This window comes from Medicago truncatula, chromosome 8 (genome assembly GCF_003473485.1).
Source record: "Medicago truncatula cultivar Jemalong A17 chromosome 8, MtrunA17r5.0-ANR, whole genome shotgun sequence".
Taxonomy (NCBI): Eukaryota; Viridiplantae; Streptophyta; class Magnoliopsida; order Fabales; family Fabaceae; genus Medicago; species Medicago truncatula.
In genome coordinates this window covers 20,425,059-20,445,200 of record NC_053049.1, presented here as the reverse complement: position 1 = coordinate 20,445,200, position 20,142 = coordinate 20,425,059, and the positions used below count along the sequence as shown (strand labels likewise).

General features: G+C 34.2%; 3 protein-coding genes and 1 long non-coding RNA gene across 5 annotated transcripts; 3 read left to right on the top strand and 1 right to left on the bottom strand.

The window, feature by feature from the left end:
- Positions 1-476: 476 nt before the first annotated feature.
- On the top strand, positions 477-2,359 carry LOC120577631 (tetratricopeptide repeat protein 4 homolog). Its single transcript, XM_039829355.1, has 5 exons — positions 477-658; positions 746-827; positions 990-1,121; positions 1,998-2,084; positions 2,172-2,359. Exons 1-5 carry the CDS (start codon positions 506-508, stop codon positions 2,246-2,248), a joined length of 531 nt encoding a protein of 176 aa, XP_039685289.1. The 5' UTR covers positions 477-505; the 3' UTR covers positions 2,249-2,359.
- Positions 2,360-7,563: 5,204 nt separating this feature from the next.
- LOC120577670 (uncharacterized) lies at positions 7,564-8,069 on the bottom strand. The gene is made up of 2 exons (XR_005643639.1): positions 7,909-8,069; positions 7,564-7,810 (listed from the first exon to the last, which is right to left on the bottom strand). It is a non-coding gene; the product is annotated as an uncharacterized lncRNA (long non-coding RNA).
- A 5,558-nt stretch (positions 8,070-13,627) lies between these two features.
- LOC120577487 (protein MAIN-LIKE 1-like) lies at positions 13,628-14,849 on the top strand. The gene is made up of 3 exons (XM_039829042.1): positions 13,628-13,969; positions 14,051-14,209; positions 14,292-14,849. Exons 1-3 carry the CDS (start codon positions 13,628-13,630, stop codon positions 14,847-14,849), a joined length of 1,059 nt encoding a protein of 352 aa, XP_039684976.1.
- A 1,777-nt stretch (positions 14,850-16,626) lies between these two features.
- On the top strand, positions 16,627-19,807 carry LOC120577614 (protein WHAT'S THIS FACTOR 1 homolog, chloroplastic). Of its 2 annotated transcripts, XM_039829267.1 has the most exons (4): positions 16,627-17,312; positions 17,759-18,464; positions 18,571-19,070; positions 19,361-19,807. In XM_039829267.1, exons 1-2 carry the CDS (start codon positions 16,699-16,701, stop codon positions 18,303-18,305), a joined length of 1,161 nt encoding a protein of 386 aa, XP_039685201.1. In that variant the 5' UTR covers positions 16,627-16,698; the 3' UTR covers positions 18,306-18,464; positions 18,571-19,070; positions 19,361-19,807. The 2 variants fall into 2 exon arrangements, with proteins under 2 accessions (XP_039685201.1, XP_039685200.1); XM_039829266.1 differs by having other exon boundaries at positions 17,759-19,070.
- Positions 19,808-20,142: the final 335 nt, after the last annotated feature.

The window sequence follows — 20,142 nt, the reverse complement described above, 5'->3', positions numbered from 1 at the left end:
CTCAATACAAAGGTGTTCAATGTCATGAATGTGAAGGATATGGGCATATCAGAACAAAGTGTGCTACTTTTCTGAAGAAACAAAAGAAAAGTCTAGTTGTCTCTTGGTCAGATGGGGATGACTCGGATGATGAAGTAAAAGCTGAATCTGCAAATCATGTCTCTGCAAGCAGACCAGACATTACTTTTGTTGTAGGTGTGTGTGCAAGGTATCAAGCTGAGCAATAGCGATTTTTTTTCAAATTCCACTATCATCAGTAGCGCCTCTATAGCCCCTTTTTTACAACATTTTTGTACTAAATAGTATGTCTATGTTGCTGAGCAATAGCGATTTGTTTAAATTTTGTTATGTTATAACGCTATAGTGCCTCTATTTAACAACACTGGTTTTCTCATGTAACTTGTAATGTGGAGACTGGAGAGAGACTCATGCCTTTCTTTAAACAAAAACTATGCACGAACTTGCTTCTGCGATAGAAAATAGAGGCTTGAAGGTTGGGAAGGCTATGTATCGAGAACTTACTGGGTTAAGGAAACCTGTGTTTGACAAAAGTAACATCCTTCATTGGCCTGTTCTTCTTTTGTATGCAGAAGTTATGTCTAGTGACTTCATTGAGGATTTCTGCGAGACCGACATGTTTACGGTTCACCTTGATATGATATCCTTTTATATGAAATGTTTGTTCACATTTTCTTTATACTAGTTTTGTGTATATATGACCGCGTTACACCCTTAGCTATCAAACGTATTTTCAGAAGATCAGCCGCTTCCATGGGATGTTGAAAACAATTACAAACGTGAATTTATTGAGTTATACTACGAGGCAAGCTTTCTGATTCCATTGAAATTGTGTACTTGCAGTTACTAGTTTGATATGGTGATATTTTTTGGCGACATTGTTCATTTTGGCATATTTTGTGTCAAATGTTGGAAAACTTATACCCCCAAAGCAATTTCCCACCTCACCCCTTATTCCTTGTTTTGCCAAGTTGGTTCTGGACCTCGTCTATCTAAGCAAAAACTCCTTCATTATCTATTAGAGGGAACTCCAGCAACTTCTAGTGGGGAAGTTATTGGCGATGAACTCAAAGATGCAGTTGAGGATTTTAAGCAAAACAAAAGTATGTTACTCTTGAAGTTCATTTTATCCTCCATTGTGTCTGGTTTCTTTGTTTGTATGACTTCATTTCCCTAATATAATGGTTCATACTAACTTGGGCGGTAAGGATATAGACAATGAGGAAAACACCTATTGGTGATGATTTATGGCGAGCCATTTTTTATGACGGTTTTGGATGATAAAAGTAGTTCATAGGTAGGTGTTAAAGAGAAGAATGGCCAGAAGAACTTTTTCAATTCAAATAAAAACTAGTTGGTGAAGTCTGTGACTAGGTTATCTCCCATAGTCATGACTCTAAGATTGATCCCCTAGGTTGAGAGCAGTTTTGTTGATGGAGGAAGGCCAATGATCTTCCATACAAACACGTCATTGCAGCCTATGGTGCCGCCATGGTGGGCATCCCTTCACAGATTGTCTATGGCAGTTGTCAAAAGATCTGTCACTGCGAGGGTGGTGTTTAGGAAGAACCTTTCCCAAAATACTACTCTTGGAGGTCATGTGATTGTGACCAACCACTATTCCACTGTGACCAACCACTGTTTGGTATAAGAACTTATCAGTTTGAAAACCAATTTTTGAATGGATAACTTTTTTTTATTAGTTTTGACTCAAAAATTGACAATGAGTACTTGGTTCAAGTGTCAAATGATTTCAAATTACCTAACATTGTAAAACCACCCCCATCATGCTAAGCTAGGCAAATGCCTCTTTCACTAGATTTCTCCTTTTTATCAAGCAAAAAAGAAAAAAAACTCCCTCATCACAACATCATAAGTTTAACAAAATGAGGACTCTTGAACCGACCATAAAGAATGTATTCATGTATGTTTAAAAGATTGTTACTAGCATCGTTGTTAACATAATGTATGTTCATCAGGCTCCCCGAAATGGATCAAAGTCAATGAGAGGAGAACACTCCATGATGTTCTGAAAGAGCCCAATTTCATCATTCCTGAGATCCCAGGTGAAATGGTTTTCAGTAAAAGTGATTGCTTTGTTTTTCCATTGATTTTGTTTAGAGTTTCATCTAACTATATACATGTATTTGCAGTCTTCTATGTTGTTTCTAAGCAATCCAGCTTTTATAGCAAATTCAAAGATGGAAAGTGGGCTCCTCCAAGTGTATGAAAGGAAGCAACAAGAATCTGACATGTTTTGCAGTAGCTAGATTCAAGATTTCTGGCTGTAGTTGTTCTATCAAATATAATGCTAGAATTGGAGGAACCTTGCATGGATGTATATATTTTAGCTCCCGTTTTGATATCAATCCTTACAATTTGCCTTTTTAGCTCTCTTTATCTAATTTGTAGAAGATAAAAAGTAAGACAATCGACAATTATTTTGGTTATGTATTGATGATTATAGTTTGTTATAAAATCATTAAACAATTATTTTGGTTTCACATATCACTGTATAAACCATTAAACCATATTTATGGTTTCAATAATAGTCATTATTTAAAACCATATATCAATAATAATTTTCATTATTCTTTTATTTTATAAACCATTAAACAAAGACATAAATTCATTTTGCAACGGAAGAAACAAAAGAGAGATGATGAGGTTTTACAAGAAAAAGTGGTCACTGATTGATTAATTCACATTTGGTAATTGTTTTAAATGTTATATAAGTGTGTACTATAGTTAGTGCATAATGGTTTAAATGTTTATCACATTTGTTCTTTTGTTTTATTACAAAACTATTAGACAATTATTTTGGTTTTACATTGAAGACTGTCAAAACCATTAAGCTATACTTATGGTTTCAGTAATAGTTTCGGTGTATAAACATCTTAATCATTATTTAAAACCATTACACAATTATCTTGGTTTCACATACAATACTATCAAAACCATTAAACCATACTTATGGTTTCAGTAATAATTTCAGTGTATAACATCTTAATCATTATTACAAAACCATTACACAATTATTTTGGTTTCACATTGAAGACTGTCAAAACCATTAAGCCATACTTATGGTTTCAGTAATAGTTTTAGTGTATAACATCTTAATCATTATTACAAAATCATTACACAATTATCTTGGTTTCACATTGAAGACTGTCAAAACCATTAAGCCATACTTATGGTTTCAGTAATAATTTCAGTGTATAACATCTTAATCATTATTACAAAACCATTAAACCATACTTATGGTTTCAGTAATAGTTTTAGTGTATAACATCTTAATCATTATTACAAAATCATTACACAATTATCTTGGTTTCACATTGAAGACTGTCAAAACCATTAAGCCATACTTATGGTTTCAGTAATAGTTTCAGTGTATAACATCTTAATCATTATTACAAAACCAATCATTATTGCAAAACCATTACACAATTATCTTGGTTTCACAATGAAGACTGTCAAAACCATTAAGCCATACTTATGGTTTCAGTAATAGTTTCAGTGTATAACATCTTAATCATTATTTAAAACCATTACACAGTTATCTTGGTTTCACATACAATACTATCAAAACCATTAAACCATACTTATGGTTTCAGTAATAGTTTTAGTGTATAACATCTTAATCATTATTACAAAATCATTACACAATTATCTTGGTTTCACATTGAAGACTGTCAAAACCATTAAGCCATACTTATGGTTTCAGTAATAATTTCAGTGTATAACATCTTAATCATTATTATAAAACCATTAAACCATACTTATGGTTTCAGTAATAGTTTTAGTGTATAACATCTTAATCATTATTACAAAATCATTACACAATTATCTTGGTTTCACATTGAAGACTGTCAAAACCATTAAGCCATACTTATGGTTTCAGTAATAGTTTCAGTGTATAACATCTTAATCATTATTACAAAACCAATCATTATTGCAAAACCATTACACAATTATCTTGGTTTCACAATGAAGACTGTCAAAACCATTAAGCCATACTTATGGTTTCAGTAATAGTTTCAGTGTATAACATCTTAATCATTATTTAAAACCATTACACAGTTATCTTGGTTTCACATACAATACTATCAAAACCATTAAACCATACTTATGGTTTCAGTAATAGTTTCAGTGTATAACATCTTAATCATTATTACAAAATCATTAGATTCAAGAACATATCCAGAAATTCATCATAAACTTGATACAAATCCAGAAATTCATCAACATCTTTATACAAACTCAATAAAAAAAAACATTAAAACTAATCCAGTCCTTAATCGGAGGTTACATATCATGTTGGATGTGCTAGCTTTCGAAGCATTTCTTCATAGTATGAAGTTGTTGCCTTCTCCACATAGTTTCTTTTGCAATTGTTTGAGTCGCTTAATATTGTGGAACAGATTCCAATTCTCAAATCCACAATTTTTGCAATCTTGTCATTCTTCCCATGCTTTCTCATTTTGGACCAATTTTTGAAAGATTACATTTCGGTATTGTCGCCCTCCCATTCAGCAAGAAACTTCATGCAAAAGACTCCACAACTGTCTTTATCAGTTTGAATAGGCACTCACCGATCAAGCTGTTCATGAATTGTAATTTTTGCCTCTTGAGATTCACAACAAAGCATACATAATGACTACCCGGATTCCCAATTAGTGCTGGCGTCATGAACTATTTCATCAGTAAAACAATCAACACCGTATATAAGTGTGTGCATGAAATCATAGTAAAACATGAGTTAGTCGTGTCAATACTACTAAAGATAAATAAGGCAAGCATAGAAGATAATAAAATCATTATATCATAACTCATAAAAACTAATATTATTTTCAATTTGATTTTTTATATCATAACTCAAACTGTAGGATATGAAAAGAGCATCAATGTCATGAGTTTCAGGAAGAGAATTAAAAAGCAAAATAAAGCTTTAAGAAGACGATGGCACAAAAATGGTTTAATAAGCAAAATAAAGGTTTAAGCAAAATGGTTTTGGAAACTAGTGTAAAAGGAATTTTTGAAACTTCTTGCTCAGGAATTCTAGTATAAAAGGAACTTTGAAAACTTGCAGGCACAAAAATTCTTTTTCTTTTTTGACAATGGGCACAAGAAAGTTAGATAGTCAGATACATATATATACACAAAAAAAAGTTTCCAATTCCATCATTAAGTTGTAACATGATATCTTTATAATCCCTCAATGGCTCGTTTATTCCTGGGAAGTTTAAGAGGTGAGGAAAACTGACATATTCCATCCATACTTTCAAATCTAAGTACAAAAACCATTTCCCAAGCAAAATGGTTTTGGGATAAAAAATCGGTTGAATGTCATAAAAACCATGAATGAATGAATTCATTGGATACCAAATCTAAGAGATATGTAAGCTGTATTTCTGATAGATACATGATCATCAACAAATACGATTGTTAATCAATGTACTAGAATCTAGAAGGGAAATCTTGACGATTTTAAACCAAATCTACGAGATACCTAAGCTATATTTTATACCTAATCTATGAGAATAGAGTCAAATAGAACTTATGAAACCATTTCAAAACCTATAATCAATCAACATTTCCTAATGTGTTCTAAACCTATAATCAATTTCAATTCAGCTAATGTTTTGATTTGGTAAAATACACAATGTGTTTTTTCTTCACAGATTAGTGGAATAAACTGTCAATTTGAGTTGATTTTCCCCAATTCAAAATTAAACTGTCAATTAGGGTTACACAAATGCAATTACTTTCCAAACTAAACAAAACCATTTCTAACTAACATTTCCAAATTGAAAGCACAAGATACACTTTCAAAACTATTTCGAACCTGTTTTATTTTCATCGTTTTGCTGTTTGTTTCGTTTGAATGGTGATGATGATGCTTCACGTGATGTTGCATGGTGATGATCTCTGTGATGATGATGATTTCAGTGACGGTGACGGCGATGAACACAGCGACGGTGACGGCGAGAAACTGTTGCGATGGTTGTGTGACGGTGAGCAATTGTATGGTTACGTTTGGTTTTGGAGAGAAATGTTTGGAGAGATGTACAAAATGGGCTTCCGTTTGGAGAGAAATGTTTGGTTTGGTTTGGTTTGGGGGGGTGTATGACAAAATGATTTAGGGTGTAGGAAGCAATTATGCACGGTGCATCCTTATGCACCATAACCATTCCCTAGGTAAGAATCATGGATATGTTCAAGATTAGCTTAGGATTTTGTTGAGTTTTATCTATTTCCTTCTTTTCCTTTTGGATTATTACTGTTGTTTATAAGATCGATCATGATACATAGATGTTATTCTAATGACTCTTGTTTTACAAATTCCATGGATTACGAGTACAAAGTCAATGGATTGCGAATTGGAGATTACGATCATTATTTTTGGAAAATAATTTTGAAAGAAAAGTTTTGGCTTAAATTCAATTTTAATCCCCTATTTTAACTTAATCGGAATTTTAATCCCTCTATTAATGGAGATTGAAGAAATAAGGCATTTTATAAATTAGGGTTCACGTTATCAAACCTGATTCATTTTCTTATTATAATTTAATTCAAATTTTGTTTTTTTAATTATTAATCAATTAGTTTTTACACTTTTTCATGTAATTAATTATTTATGTTAATGACATGAAAACTTAATTAGCCAACACACATTGCCACATCACCGCCACGTCATTAACGACAATGACAAATCACTAAAATTGGTAGGGGCATAAAAAAAAAAACCAAAAAATCTAAAATAAGGAGACTAAAATAGTGGTTTTGAAAATAGGGGAATAAAAATTCTGGTTAAGTTATAGGTGGATCAAAAATACATTTAAGCCAAAAGTATTACTATGATTTTCAAAAGAAAAAAAATGCATGCTCTCGATTAAAAATATGAGGATGTTAAATTTATTGTTATTATAATTTACTTTTTTTGCAATTTAAGTATTCTACAATTTAGTTTTCAATAATTTACTTTTCAAAGTCATCTAAATTAAAGTAATTTACTTTGAAAATTCATTACATTTATGCACTTTAAATTTCATTGTAATTTACTTTTTAAGTTATTTACATTTCTTTTGTTTTACATTTTTCAGCACTTAAAATTTTAGGTTAATACTTATTTAAAAACGTTTTAAACTCAAATCATACACCTTTATGCATTAAAAATTGTACGTTGTTTTTGTTTTCATGTACAATTTTGGCATTATTAATTTCCAAGAAATATGTAAGTTTTGAGTCAATCACATTTAGGATTCTTATCCATCCAAATTTTCAAACAATATTCAAAGTAAACACAATGAATCTTACTTTTTATCTTGTTAAGATCTTACACTAAACATTCTATTTGTTGATAATTGTTAATAGTTTTTTTTTTTTGACAAAATTGTTAATTATTCATATTCCAGTCTAGAAGTCCTAGCTCAACTAGCAAATGCCGAAATTGCAAGGCCGAACGTCGTGACTCGGGTTCGAATCCGAGACCTCACAGTTGTGTGTGAATTTATTTTGAGTGGATTACCACTTCATCTAAGACAAAAAAAGAAAAAGATATTCATATTCCAATAATAAGTTCAATCAAATTCAACACCAATACAGTAAATAAATGATAGCTTATGAAATTTTATAATAGAATCAATTGGGTTCATCACTCAAACACATAAACATTTTCCTTTTGAGAGGAACTGGGATAAAGCAAAACTAACAAAACACTTTGCTACAAAAGTATCCGGGCAGTACCCTACATCTTCACAATCATGATCACTAGTACATTCAAATAGGTCTGTAAAGAAAGAAGAAAATAAAAATATGTTATTAAAATGTGATAAATATTATGTAGGAAGTAAGTAAGAAAATTTGAAAAGGATAAAATTTACTTACAATCACCATTCATTGCAACAACAAATAGGGAGAGAAATATAAGTATAACATAAAAATACTTGACAATTTGAACCATGTTTTTTCCCTGTTAGAAATGTAATATGGTTTTCTGACTTTATAATTTATAAATCCCATCCTCTCCTTTTATACAATAAATAGTTTTTATGGCTTATGGAGTTGCAAAAAAAAACTTCTTAAAATATGAATTATTATTAAATGTCTCTTAAGTATATTAAAATATTTTGTTTGCCCCTTTGGCATGCTTAATAAAGGGATCGCATAAAAAACTTACCAATCAGAAGAATTCATTCATATTTTCCGAGTTTACAATATTTTTATAACCTTTTCGCAAGACATAAAAGGGAAACTAATAGGCTTCAAGTGGACGATGTCTATAAAATAATAAAAAATATTAATCCGACAAGGACTAGAGTTGGTTACCAATTTCTTTTTTAAATTGATTAGTTAAAGAGATTATATTTTTGAGTGCTTCAATTTGATAGATCGTGTTGAAACAAAATGGGTTTGGTACAATGCCCTTAATTAAGGGAAAATATGTAGGAATTTGTCACACCTTAGCAAACAGACATATAATAATAGTTTTTACAATATTATCCAAAAGATATTGATGAGAAATTTGGGACGTTGTTCACTCTCGTAGCCTCCTTGGTCCACTTGTTAAAAACTATGAAGGGTCGAAGGTGTCCATAATCTTCTTCAAATTCTAATGGAAATCCTGCTGAGAAGAATTAAGCGTCAGGAAATGGAAGGGAGACTTCTCACCCCTGGGGATGAACTGGTTTGTTGGTGCCCTCACTGTCACTCCCTACCATATGGACACCAATAGTGTGACGGGACTGCGGCCGAGGCGTAACAACAACAAACTAGATCTTGAAGTTCTTGATGGTTTCCTCATTGGGTTCAATGAACTAGATGAAATATTGGTAGAAGGAAAGGGGACCCTTGAGGTGGAAACTTTCGCCGAGTCCTATTATAACTGAAATATAGAGGAAAATGTGTTCACTTCAGGCTCGACTTAGAAACACTCATAGACCCATATGACAACCTCTATATAACCCCCAACACTGGGATGAAGTTGGGAAAGAGTGGCCTGGACCCAATCCAAGACCCCAACATGAAAGACTGGTATAGGCATTTTGACCCTGATGACTCGCAACACATAGTCGTACAACAACAAAGAATGCTTCATATGGTTGTAAATACGATCCTTGAAGGCCGCAGGCTCTACAATCCAATCCTCGGGGGAGTCTACCAAGAATGAAGGCGTGAAATTCCATCACTCACTTGGATCACTGAAGATGAAAGGCGTGCCCATGTATTCTTCCTTCACCAAACCGAACGAATCCAGGTAACCGACAGGGGTGATAGGGCAGCCAGGTTCGAAAAAAAAATTCGCATAGCGCATAACCTAGCAAAAAGAAAACAAGAGGCAGGAGGAACAAATAAAAACTTAACTCGTACCCAGATTCAAAATTTGAAAGGCCGTGCATGTTTTCCCTCCTATCATTGTGCATTGTCACAATGCCCAAACGAGCAACAGTAACACGTCGAGAAAGCAGGCACATGAGCCATCAACGAATAAGAAGTGACCCTGGAAGAAAGTGTATCAAATCGTTTGCCAAGTAATAAAGTGTAAGTAGGGTATATTAACACACCGATTTTTAATATTATTATTATTTTTTTGAAGGAAAAAAAAAATAATAATATTAAAAATCGATGTATTAATATTATTATTATATAATATTAGTATTATTATTATTAATACTCCCTCTTGTCATATTTATAAGCGAAAAACAATTTTTTAGGTTCATTGAATAAATAATATATCTGACCTATATATAGACCATATACATTATTTATTCAAAGAACATAAAAAGTTATTTTTTTCTTATGTGATTCGGAGAAGTATATTTTTTTTTTAAAGGAACATATATAAATAGATAAATATATATTTTTTGAGAAGAAATATATACATGTAGTTTTGAATGCATCGATTTCTATAAAAGTTTACTATCTAAAGGTTGTTAAAGAATTTTCCTAAGTTAATATATATATATATTATATAAACAAAAGTGATGCAAAGAGCACCACAATAATGCATTAAAAAAAATAAGAGAAGAGTACGTGAAAGAAAACGGGGGACTAGGCCAATACCTTTTCAAACTAGTTTATCTCTTGAGTTTGAAAGCTTCCATACCAGTTTATCTTTTCTTTGGCTTGTAGGGATAATGATATGGTTTGATCATTTGATTTATATCAGAGAGAGTTTGTATCACCAAATCAAGCACATTCCATCTAGAATACCAAATAAAGTCACTTACCTTTGATGAATGACATTATGAGACAAGTTGAGTGAAGTTGATAGGGGATCACCACACCAGGGGTCATTCCATAAGTTAATGTTGTCACCGTCACCAATTAGCCATGAAACATTGACTGAAAGAGCATGATATTTATCCTTGACACTGCTCCAGATAGATGAGAATATATGGTATGCAATTGGTCTATTATTTCTGATAGTTCTATTCTTTAATAGAGTGGCCCAAGATTCTTTAGAATTGAAGATTTGCCAAAAAAAGATTCAAATTTGTTGTTGCATTCAATGCAATTAAAGATATTAATCCTAGACAACCCCCCCCCCCTAGAGAAAGGGAGGCAAACTTTATGCCATGCCACAGTAACTAATTTCCTTGGGTTTATGTCACCATTCCACAGGAAGTTTCTAATCTATTTCTCAATGTCTTTCAATAAGGTTCTAGGTCAAGAATATATAACAATGCTATGCATAAGCATACTCTAAACTAATGATTTCCTGTAATCTTCCTGCAATAGAGAGGAGTGAAGCTTCCAGGCAGAAATCTTAGTTTTGATTCTATTAAATATATGTTGAAACTGAGTAGTCTTAGGTTTACCTTTGAAGATGGGTACACCCAGATAGGTGAAAGGCATGGAGCCCTTTGTAAAGCCTAATAACAATATCATCCAATCTAACGTTTGACATTGATCCTGCATATACTGTTGATTTAGCCGAATTTATAACTTGACTTGATAAAAGAGCATATCTTGTGAAAAGTGTTTCTAAAGCTTGAATACAAGAAACCTTTCCCTTACAAAAGATCATTATTTCATCAGGATATAAAGTATGTGAGGGAACATGCAGATCTCCGGTTCCCTTAATCATCTCTAAGTTGCCTTGTTCTACAAGTTTCAGGATTCCTTTACTTAAGACCCCCTCATCAATGCAAAAAAGTAAGGGAGACAACGGATCACCTTCTCTAACCCCCCCTTTTGCAGTTAAAATAACTATGTTGCTTACCATTTATTGATATGGATAGGTATGCTGATTCTAGAATAACTTCAATCCAACTACATAATTTGTTTGTTGTTGAAACCAAAATTCTTTAAAACTTTGATTACAAAATTCCATTCAATTGTGTCAAATGCTTTTGAAATATCTATCTTAAAAGCAAGATTGCCTCCAAAAGATTTGTCGTTCAACAAGTTGATTGCTTGTGAGGTCACACCTATACAGTCTTTAATATGTCTACCTCTGATGAATCCTATATATATATATATATATATATATATATATATATAAGAGATACTATGAGTTGTTTTTACCAATTTGTCCTTAATAAATGATATGAAAAATATAAAGGAAATAATTTAAAGAAGATAGAGTAATAAATAGTTAAGATATAATAAGAAAAGTAATGAAAATGATGTATCATAAAGTGACATATAACTAGTAAAAGACCCGTGCTTTCGCACAAGCCACGTAACATTGTGATAATTATCAAAAAATAATTAAATTGTTAATATTGTAGAATGTTTATAAATATTAAATGAAAATTATGAGTATTAATGTAATGTTTCTCTTAAATATTTTACTCTTATGTATACAAAAATTTGTTAAATAGTTAAGTCACACCTGTTGTGGATTTTATTTGCTTATATATGTGGGAAAAAAAATATATAGATATATGAGAAAATTGATATGATAAAATTTTGAAAACTTGTGACTAGTCCTTGTGAGTTTAGCTCAGTTGGTATGGATAATGCATAATATATGTAGGGTCCGGGGTTCGAATCCGACCACCGAAAAAAAAAAAAACTCGTGACTATTTTCAAAATCAAAATTAATGTAGTGTTTCTATTAAATAATTTTTTATTTTATATACAAAAAACTGTTCAATGTCTACAACGTATCCGTTGTAGATTTTATGTACTTATATCTGAATAAACAATTTTTATATGTATAGATGAGAAATTCGATATGATAAAATTTTAGTTTTATTTTTAAAATATCAACATTAATTTAGTGTCTATTAAATATATTTTTATTTTATATTTAAAACATTGTTAAATATTTAAACCTCGCTGGTTGAGGATTTTATATGCTCATATGTCTATATATATACTATATATAACTTGAAATAAGCACACTCTTAGAAATTGATTACACTTGTGATGACGATTATCAAAACTTTTTTTTTAACAAATAGATTAAATTTTGATCTGACCAAAAAAAATAATTAATTTTGCAAAATTATGATTATGTACATAAAATTAATAAGAGTATTACTTTTTTCACCCTATGCCCTTCTCACGCGCCCTGTAAAAATTACCAATTTGCCCTCTATAAAATAGATTCCGAAAATCTAAAACCTGGTCCGGATTACATATTCTGGACGAAATCGTAATATAAAAGGAAGTTCACCCCCTATTTTTACAGTTTCACTTTTAACTTACTCTCTCTCTCTCCCTCTGATCCCAAAATCTGAACTACAAAAATCCAACCAAAATTGGTGAAATCTTGCTCAAACGGACCGCATTTCAACCCTTGATAAACATCACATGGAAGGTTAGTTCGATTTCTCTATGCATGCAAGTAATTTGTTCAGTTTTTTTTTCTTCTGCACTGAAGCAATCCGGAATTCGTTTTCCGAACTGGATTGTTGTAATCCGGAATATGTTTTTCACCGTCTGTTTTGTACTGTTTTGTGATGATTGTGTTGTGTGTGTGTGTTACAGTAGGTTCATCATCCACTCGGCACGTAATGCAAGCAGGGCATGCTTCCCATAGGAGAGAGCGTACCTAACGGATGGAGTAACAAGGTGTTGTTCCGAGGCGTCGGGGTAGTGCTAGAGGACGCCGTGTTGATGTCGAGCCTGATGTCGAGAATTAGCCGGAGCAGCATGAGCAAGAGTATATGGAAGATGTCGTGGACGTGCAGTTAATGGAAGAGCAGGAGCTTGAGGAGGAGCTTCAGGCTATGGATGAGGAAATGGAAGATGCCGAGCCACGGCGAAGGTGGTGGACCCTGAGCCACTTAATGATTATCTCGGTGACCCACACGACACTTGCCTGCTGTGAAGGTACCATGTGCACGTTTTCAGGAAGGCGACTGAGGGCGAGGTATTTATTAATGTTAAACTTACTTTAATATGTTGTTAATGTACTGTTTATGCAATGTTAAATTGTTAAACTGACTGTTTGTGAAGCCATGAGTGTAAAATGGTGTTTAGGTATTGTTTTAATTATTTGCAGTGGCATTGCAATTTAAAATGCGTCAGCAACGGAAAGAAGATAGAAGTGATGCATGATAAAGAGATCATCCCTATCATGGCGGCACAGTGGTGGCAAGAGAGATTGCAGGGCACCGGTCTTGTTTGGCTTTAGGATACCAACTACAGCATGATTGACCACGGTCTCATTTGTGCATTTGTGGAGAGGTGGCACGAGGAGACTTCGAGCTTCCACCTTCCGTTTGGGGAGATGACAGTGACACTTGATGATGTGGCCTATTTGCTGCATCTCCCCATTGACGGCATGTTCCTGTCCCATGGGTTCATATCACGGGACCAGGCGATGGAATGGATAGAGTTGTACTTGGGGTCTGATCCGGTTGATGCTCTTCTTGAGGTGACGAAGACCAAAGGTGCATATTGCCGATTTGGCTACTTGCAGAGGATTTTCAAGGACCGTTTGAAGGAGCAGTTGGCGTTGGATATTGAGTATGGTGGTGTGACCGAGGAGGTGCGGAGGTTGCGGGACCAGGTTGTCCGCATATAATTTCTATACTTGGTGGGGATCATGATCTTCATTGACAAGAGCTAGAATGTTGTGGATGTTGTCTACCACATGTACTTTAGAGACCTTGATCTTGTTGCTGGTTATTCATGGGGAGCTGCGGCACTAGCTCACTTGTATAGGGAGCTCAACAATGCTACACGTTGGAACTGCAGTCAGGTGGCAGGATACCTGACTTTGTTGCAGGTATAATTTAAAAATTATGTTTTATTTTTTATATGTAAGTGTTTATGGTTTGTATATTTATATGTGATTGTCATTGCTGCAGGCTTGGGTGTATCAGCACTTCCAAGGTATGGGAAGCAAGGATGCCTGGGTAGGATATTGGGAGGATTGGTATCCACGCGCGATGCTTTTTTTACCACTGTCTGGTTTGGGCACACCAGACAACTACATAAACCATCTGGATGCGCTGGATTTGACGAGGGTTGTCATGGCCCCATATGGAGAGCACTGTGCGACAAGTCAGTTTGAGCGGGTCAGCCTTTACTCTGGATGGATAAGATACGGAGACCGCATGGTGAGATATCTGCCAGAGCGGGTGCTTCGTCAGTTTGGGAGGGTTCAGACCATACCGAGACATCCTGTTGAGAGTGCACCTCCTGATCTTAATTTAGCGGAGATCTCAAACCGCTTTCAGCGTGCACTTGATTATGCGTTGACACCTGAGAAGTTGGGGCAGTGTGCAGTTCATTGTGTGGAGGCAGAAGGTGGATACATAGAGTGGTTTTATCACCATTCTCATCCCCACATGATTCTTCCTGACATGCCGGTACAAGTGTCGAGGCCACTAGAGCATGAGGTCCTTGATGCGCGAGCTGCTTAGGAGGTTGGAGACCATAGGTACTTACAGCTTAGCAGAAGGATGAGCCGCATCAGAGACCATGTGTATGTTGTGATGTCTAGTGGTCTGGTGCCGCGAGGGACTGAGACATGGCAGCATTTGGAGGATGTGTTGAAAGAGGTGTACGATAGGAAGGTTTACCGTCGTCGAAGAGCTATTGAGGGTGGAAGGGGTGGCAGAGGTGGCGGTGGTACATGTTGATTTTTAGTGATGATTGTACTTTTTAATTATGTTATGTTTGAACATCTTGGATAATTTTTAGTGATGTAACATTTGGATAATTTTTAATGTTACGTAATCTTGGATAATTTTTAATTATATTTGATTAATGTTATGTTTCAAAATTATGTTGTGTTGATAATTTTAATGTTATAAGTTCGATTTAATGTTAGAACATGTCACCGGCATGATATGTCTGTTTGAAATCAAGGAAAATGCGCCAAAACAGAGGCTCAACCAAAACAGATGGCTTCTGCATTTGTGGTGGTGCACTCCGGATTATATAATCCAGACTGCATTGTTCCGGCTTATATAATCCGTAACCATCATTTCCCACACCCTTTTGTTGACTTTCAACGGGGTGATTTAACCATTTCAGATTCAAAAAATCAGGATATTGTACAATCTATACGGATTATGTAATCTGAATCCATCTATTCATAACTGGCATCATCATCCATCAGGGTGGTTGAAGTGCAAAAATCCACGAATAAATCCGAAACTAATATTCTGGAATGAGTTCGAATTATATATTCTGGACTAGAGGTATTTTTGAAAAAAAAAAAATAGGGCGCACGAGGAAAGACATAGGGTGGAAAAAGTAATACTCACTTAATAATTATGAAATTTTGCTGATTTTTTATAGATTGTTAATGAGTAAATAGTCAATTTCCCCCCTGAAATTGTAAGTTTCATCAATTACCCCCTGAAATTAACAAAACTTCAATTATCCCCCTGAAATTTCACAACGTTAGTCAATTTACCCCCTCCGTCAAATTTTTCTGTTAGTGAACATGACGTTTTGCAAATACCCCCCCTGAAGTTTTGCACTTATGTGCAAAATGCCCCCCAAACTTAAAAATTTATATTATTTTTTTCTTAAAAACAAACAATTAATAGTTAAATATTAAAACTAACTATTAATTTTGGAATTTGGGAAAACTACATGCATATATACATCAAAATAGGCTCCAAAATGGGAAAAAATATGTATTTTTTAAAGTGACAATAATGGGATGATTATTTGTGGATTAATATTGGGGGTTGTGTAGTTTAAATGGTTTGAGCAAATTGTTGAAGGAGTTGAAGGAGTTAAAAGACTAAGATGGTGAAGGAGAAAATATAAATTTAAATCTGATTATTAATTTGTTTATAAACCTCTAAAAATAATAATTTGTCTATTAGAAATAACCATTATTGTCACTTCAAAAATACACATTTTTCCCTATTTTGATGTATATATGTATGTAGTTTTTTCAAACTTCAAAATTAATAGTTAGTTTTAATATTTAACTATTAATTGTTTGTTTTTAAGAAAAAATAATATAAATATTTAAGTTTGGGGGGCATTTTGCACATAAGTGCAAAACTTTAGGGGGGTATTTGCAAAATATCATGTTCACTAACAGAAAAATTTGACGGAGGGGGTAAATTGACTAACGTTGTGAAATTTCAGAGGGTGATTGAAGTTTTGTTAATTTCAAAGGGGTAATTGATGAAACTTACAATTTCAAGGGGGAAATAGATAGATGGGGATAATTTGAAACGGAGAGAGTAGTAAGCTGCAAATAAGCTCTCACCGGTTTTCCTCGCCTCGTCACATTTCCCTCCAATGCTCCGTCGCAACGTTCCATTCCTCACCACAAACCCGCCACCCATCACAACCACCATCCGCCAAAAATCAAGCGGCGGAAGAAGACCAAAGAAAAAAACCTACCACCGCGTCCCAGAACTCGACAGAGTAATGTCCCTTCGCAAAAAACCATCCCTAATCCTCGAACTCAAAACCCTAATCCAATCCCAACCCAAAAACAACCCTCTCTTCCTCCGTGATCTCGAGAAAAACATCGGCTTCGTTCGCAAATGGGATTTCATGACCCTCATTGAAAAACACCCCACAATTTTCCGTGTAACTGGCTCTCCCCCTTTTGTGAATTTAACCGATAAGGCCGAAAGAGTGGCGAACGAAGAAGCCGAGGCGAAAGTTTTGATGGAGCCGATTTTGGTTAATAATTTAAGGAAGATGCTTATGCTTTGTGTTGATTGTAGGATTCCACTTGAAACGGTTGAGTTTGTTGGGAATGAGATGGGTTTGCCTTGTGATTTTAAGGAATGTTTGATTGGGAAGTATCCGCAGTTTTTTTCGATTAAGCGGTTTAATGGAAGGGATTTTGTTTATTTGGAGGATTGGGATTCTACTTTGGCTGTTACTGCTAGAGAAGCTAGGTACATTTCTTGTCTTTTTTTCTAGAGTTTTATGTTTTTTGTTAAGCTGTTAGGTGCATTATTGGATTTGCGTAACATGTAAAGACCATGGTTATAAATTGCGGTTGTAATCGAAGTTATTGAACTTTGATATTGTGGCTGGCAAAAACAGCCGTGGTTGCGGTTGCAATGCCGCTGTGATGACCTCTAAAACTCTTGTATTGTGAATGCAGTTGCAGTCTATGAAGCACCGACACATACATGGACATGTGACACGACACTGACACGTGACACCGGTAGTAATTTAAGAAAACGACATAACTAAATGTAATCACATGTGTTGGTGTGGAACACTGGACACTCTTTCGAGCGGAATTGTCGGTGCTACAGTAGTTGCAAATTGTAATTGCGGACCACATTTTATAAATTATTTGGATATCAAGTAAGTTGATGTAAATATGCAATAGGTTGGCACAGGAAGGAATTGTGAACGCAAAGCCAAACGATGATAAGAAGAAGGTGAAGATTTCAAAAGATGGAAACTATGCTGGTCCATATGCATTCAAAGTGAACTTTCCTGCTGGTTTTAGGCCAAATGTTAATTTCCTTGAACAGTTTGAGAGGTGGCAGAAATTAGAGTTTCCTTCTCCTTATTTGAATGCAAGGAGGTTTGATGCTTCAGATCCGAAGACTCGAAAACGGGCCTTGGCAGTGATTCACGAGCTCCTCAGCTTAACCATGGAGAGGAGGATGACTTCTGCACAGCTGGATGCATTTCATGCAGAGTGTTATTTACCGTCGCAATTGCTGCTTTGTTTAATAAAGCATCACGGGATATTTTACCTCACTAATAAAGGGGTAAGGAGTACAGTCTTCCTCAAGGATGCATATGTTGGTTCGAACTTGATAGATAAGTGTCCTTTATTGCAATTTAATGATAAATTTGTGGCACTCTGTGGTAGAGGAAATGTTGATTTGTGTAACAGCAAGAGTTCTTTACAAGCTGTTCTTTAGGGTTGAATTTTCGTGATTAGGTGTCTCTGCTTCTCTCCCTTCATGAAGGAGAGATAAGGAGATTATTCCTTATTTTAAGAAAACCGATGGAAGATTCTTCCACAGAATTTGTTATTGGATTATTCTGATTGTTGGCACCTTGCAAGCGTCAAGATTAAGGTGCTGTAGAAAAGTGTATCATTTAGTTAACAATTTTCAACTCTAATAATCCAATGTGTATTTATGCCCTCAAAGAACTTAATCATCTCTCAGATCACACTTTCAGGATGATAGAAAATGGTGTGTATGAGGCTTGAATGGAGACTTTGGCATTATATGTAACCATCAACAGGATCTTAGCTTGCACGTGCTCCATATAGTGCATATATGGCTGACAGGTTAAGGACGTGTAATCACTTCAAGAGAAGCCATCAGAGTTTTGGTGCAGTAATTTTTCTGACTGCTTATACTGCTTCGTTGAGGAATTGTTTTTGATGTATAAATCCAGCCCCGGTCGGCAGTTAGCTATAATAAATTGGGATTTTTCCGACTTAATATTGATACAGCATACACCAGTCATTGTCATCGGTATAGAGAAGATCCTTTGGTGAATTTATGGATGGAAATTTTTAGTGCATTAAATGGTTAAACTATGAGAGAAGACAAATTCTTATAGAATGGACTCATGATGTCATTTTTCTCCAATAATGAGTGACTCAGTCTGACCTCAGATTTTATACAATTTTAGAAAATGCAAGTTCTTTGATGGTTAGCCTGTGATCGGAGGTAAGTTCCACCATTGGACTCACATATAACATATTCTAGATACATAGCGAAGTAACTAGTAAGTACATTCATATCACTTGAATTTCTGTGTAATATTTGTATCATCTGCACACACTTGCCCATTACATACGTGCACGTATTGTATCATTAAGTAAAGTTTAAACTTACATTACATGAGATAATAAAATAAATTTGTTAAAAATTTCAAATTTATAAAAATTCACTGAATACCTGCCTTAATTTCAAATTTATAAAATTTCATTGAATAGCCTACCTCTATTTTTGAACAGATTGAATATGTACCTTATCGAAAGAAGTTATTGTTGTATCCTCCTGTTCAATGACATTATACATGGAGGTTCATGCTGAGGAAGAGTCATATGGTTGAAAAAGTTTGATTTTGAGTATCTGATCCAGATTTTTCAACAATGGTATGAACTGTATTGGTGACTTAATTGTCTGATATGAATTGGTTTTAAAATGATTGCATGAAGAACCAGAATGAAGTAATAATCATATAGTTGAAGATATAGTGGTTGTTTTTGTTTGAAACAACCTCATGGCAGTGGTATGAATGTCATTTTAACTCTTTTTTTTTTTAATACTAAAACTAAGAAATAAACTAGTAAACATGATTGATTTTATTTACTTTCAAGTACCGAGTCAGTGATGTTTATCCATTCAATGCATGACATTGAGATTAATTGAATTATTATGGTTGAATTAGCTGTTTATAATTGAATGAGTTGTTCGCATGAGGCGAAGCACTGATTAGATTTTGAATCCCCTGAACTGCTAGTAAGATCCTCCCGAATGGAATTGAGTTTGCCGAATGAGCCATACCTCGTGGTTTAGTTTCTCTGCATGTTTTATCCAGTACATTGCTCATTAAAGAGGATTCAATTAGGAAAATGGTTTTAACAATATTTTTCATGCTTTGGAAAATGTTTATATTTTTCATATTGCTACATTTATCAAATGATAACCATTAAAGCTTATACTTCTTAGGTAGGATTCAATACATGATTTTCTATTTCTACCCACACTCTTAACAAAAATGTGAACAAATGGA

Bases quoted from the DNA above. Each gene is read 5' to 3' on its own strand.
- LOC120577631 (XM_039829355.1), top strand. From the start codon at position 506: ATGTATCGAGAACTTACTGGGTTAAGGAAACCTGTGTTTGACAAAAGT. The intron at 828-989 runs GCTTTCTGATTC...TGTTTTGCCAAG, and splicing joins TGAGTTATACTACGAGGCAA to TTGGTTCTGGACCTCGTCTA. The intron at 1,122-1,997 runs GTATGTTACTCT...TATGTTCATCAG, and splicing joins GGATTTTAAGCAAAACAAAA to GCTCCCCGAAATGGATCAAA.
- LOC120577487 (XM_039829042.1), top strand. From the start codon at position 13,628: ATGATTGACCACGGTCTCATTTGTGCATTTGTGGAGAGGTGGCACGAG. The intron at 13,970-14,050 runs GTGCGGAGGTTG...GACAAGAGCTAG, and splicing joins ATGGTGGTGTGACCGAGGAG to AATGTTGTGGATGTTGTCTA. The intron at 14,210-14,291 runs GTATAATTTAAA...TCATTGCTGCAG, and splicing joins GATACCTGACTTTGTTGCAG to GCTTGGGTGTATCAGCACTT.
- LOC120577614 (XM_039829267.1), top strand. From the start codon at position 16,699: ATGCTCCGTCGCAACGTTCCATTCCTCACCACAAACCCGCCACCCATC. The intron at 17,313-17,758 runs GTACATTTCTTG...AATATGCAATAG, and splicing joins GTTACTGCTAGAGAAGCTAG to GTTGGCACAGGAAGGAATTG.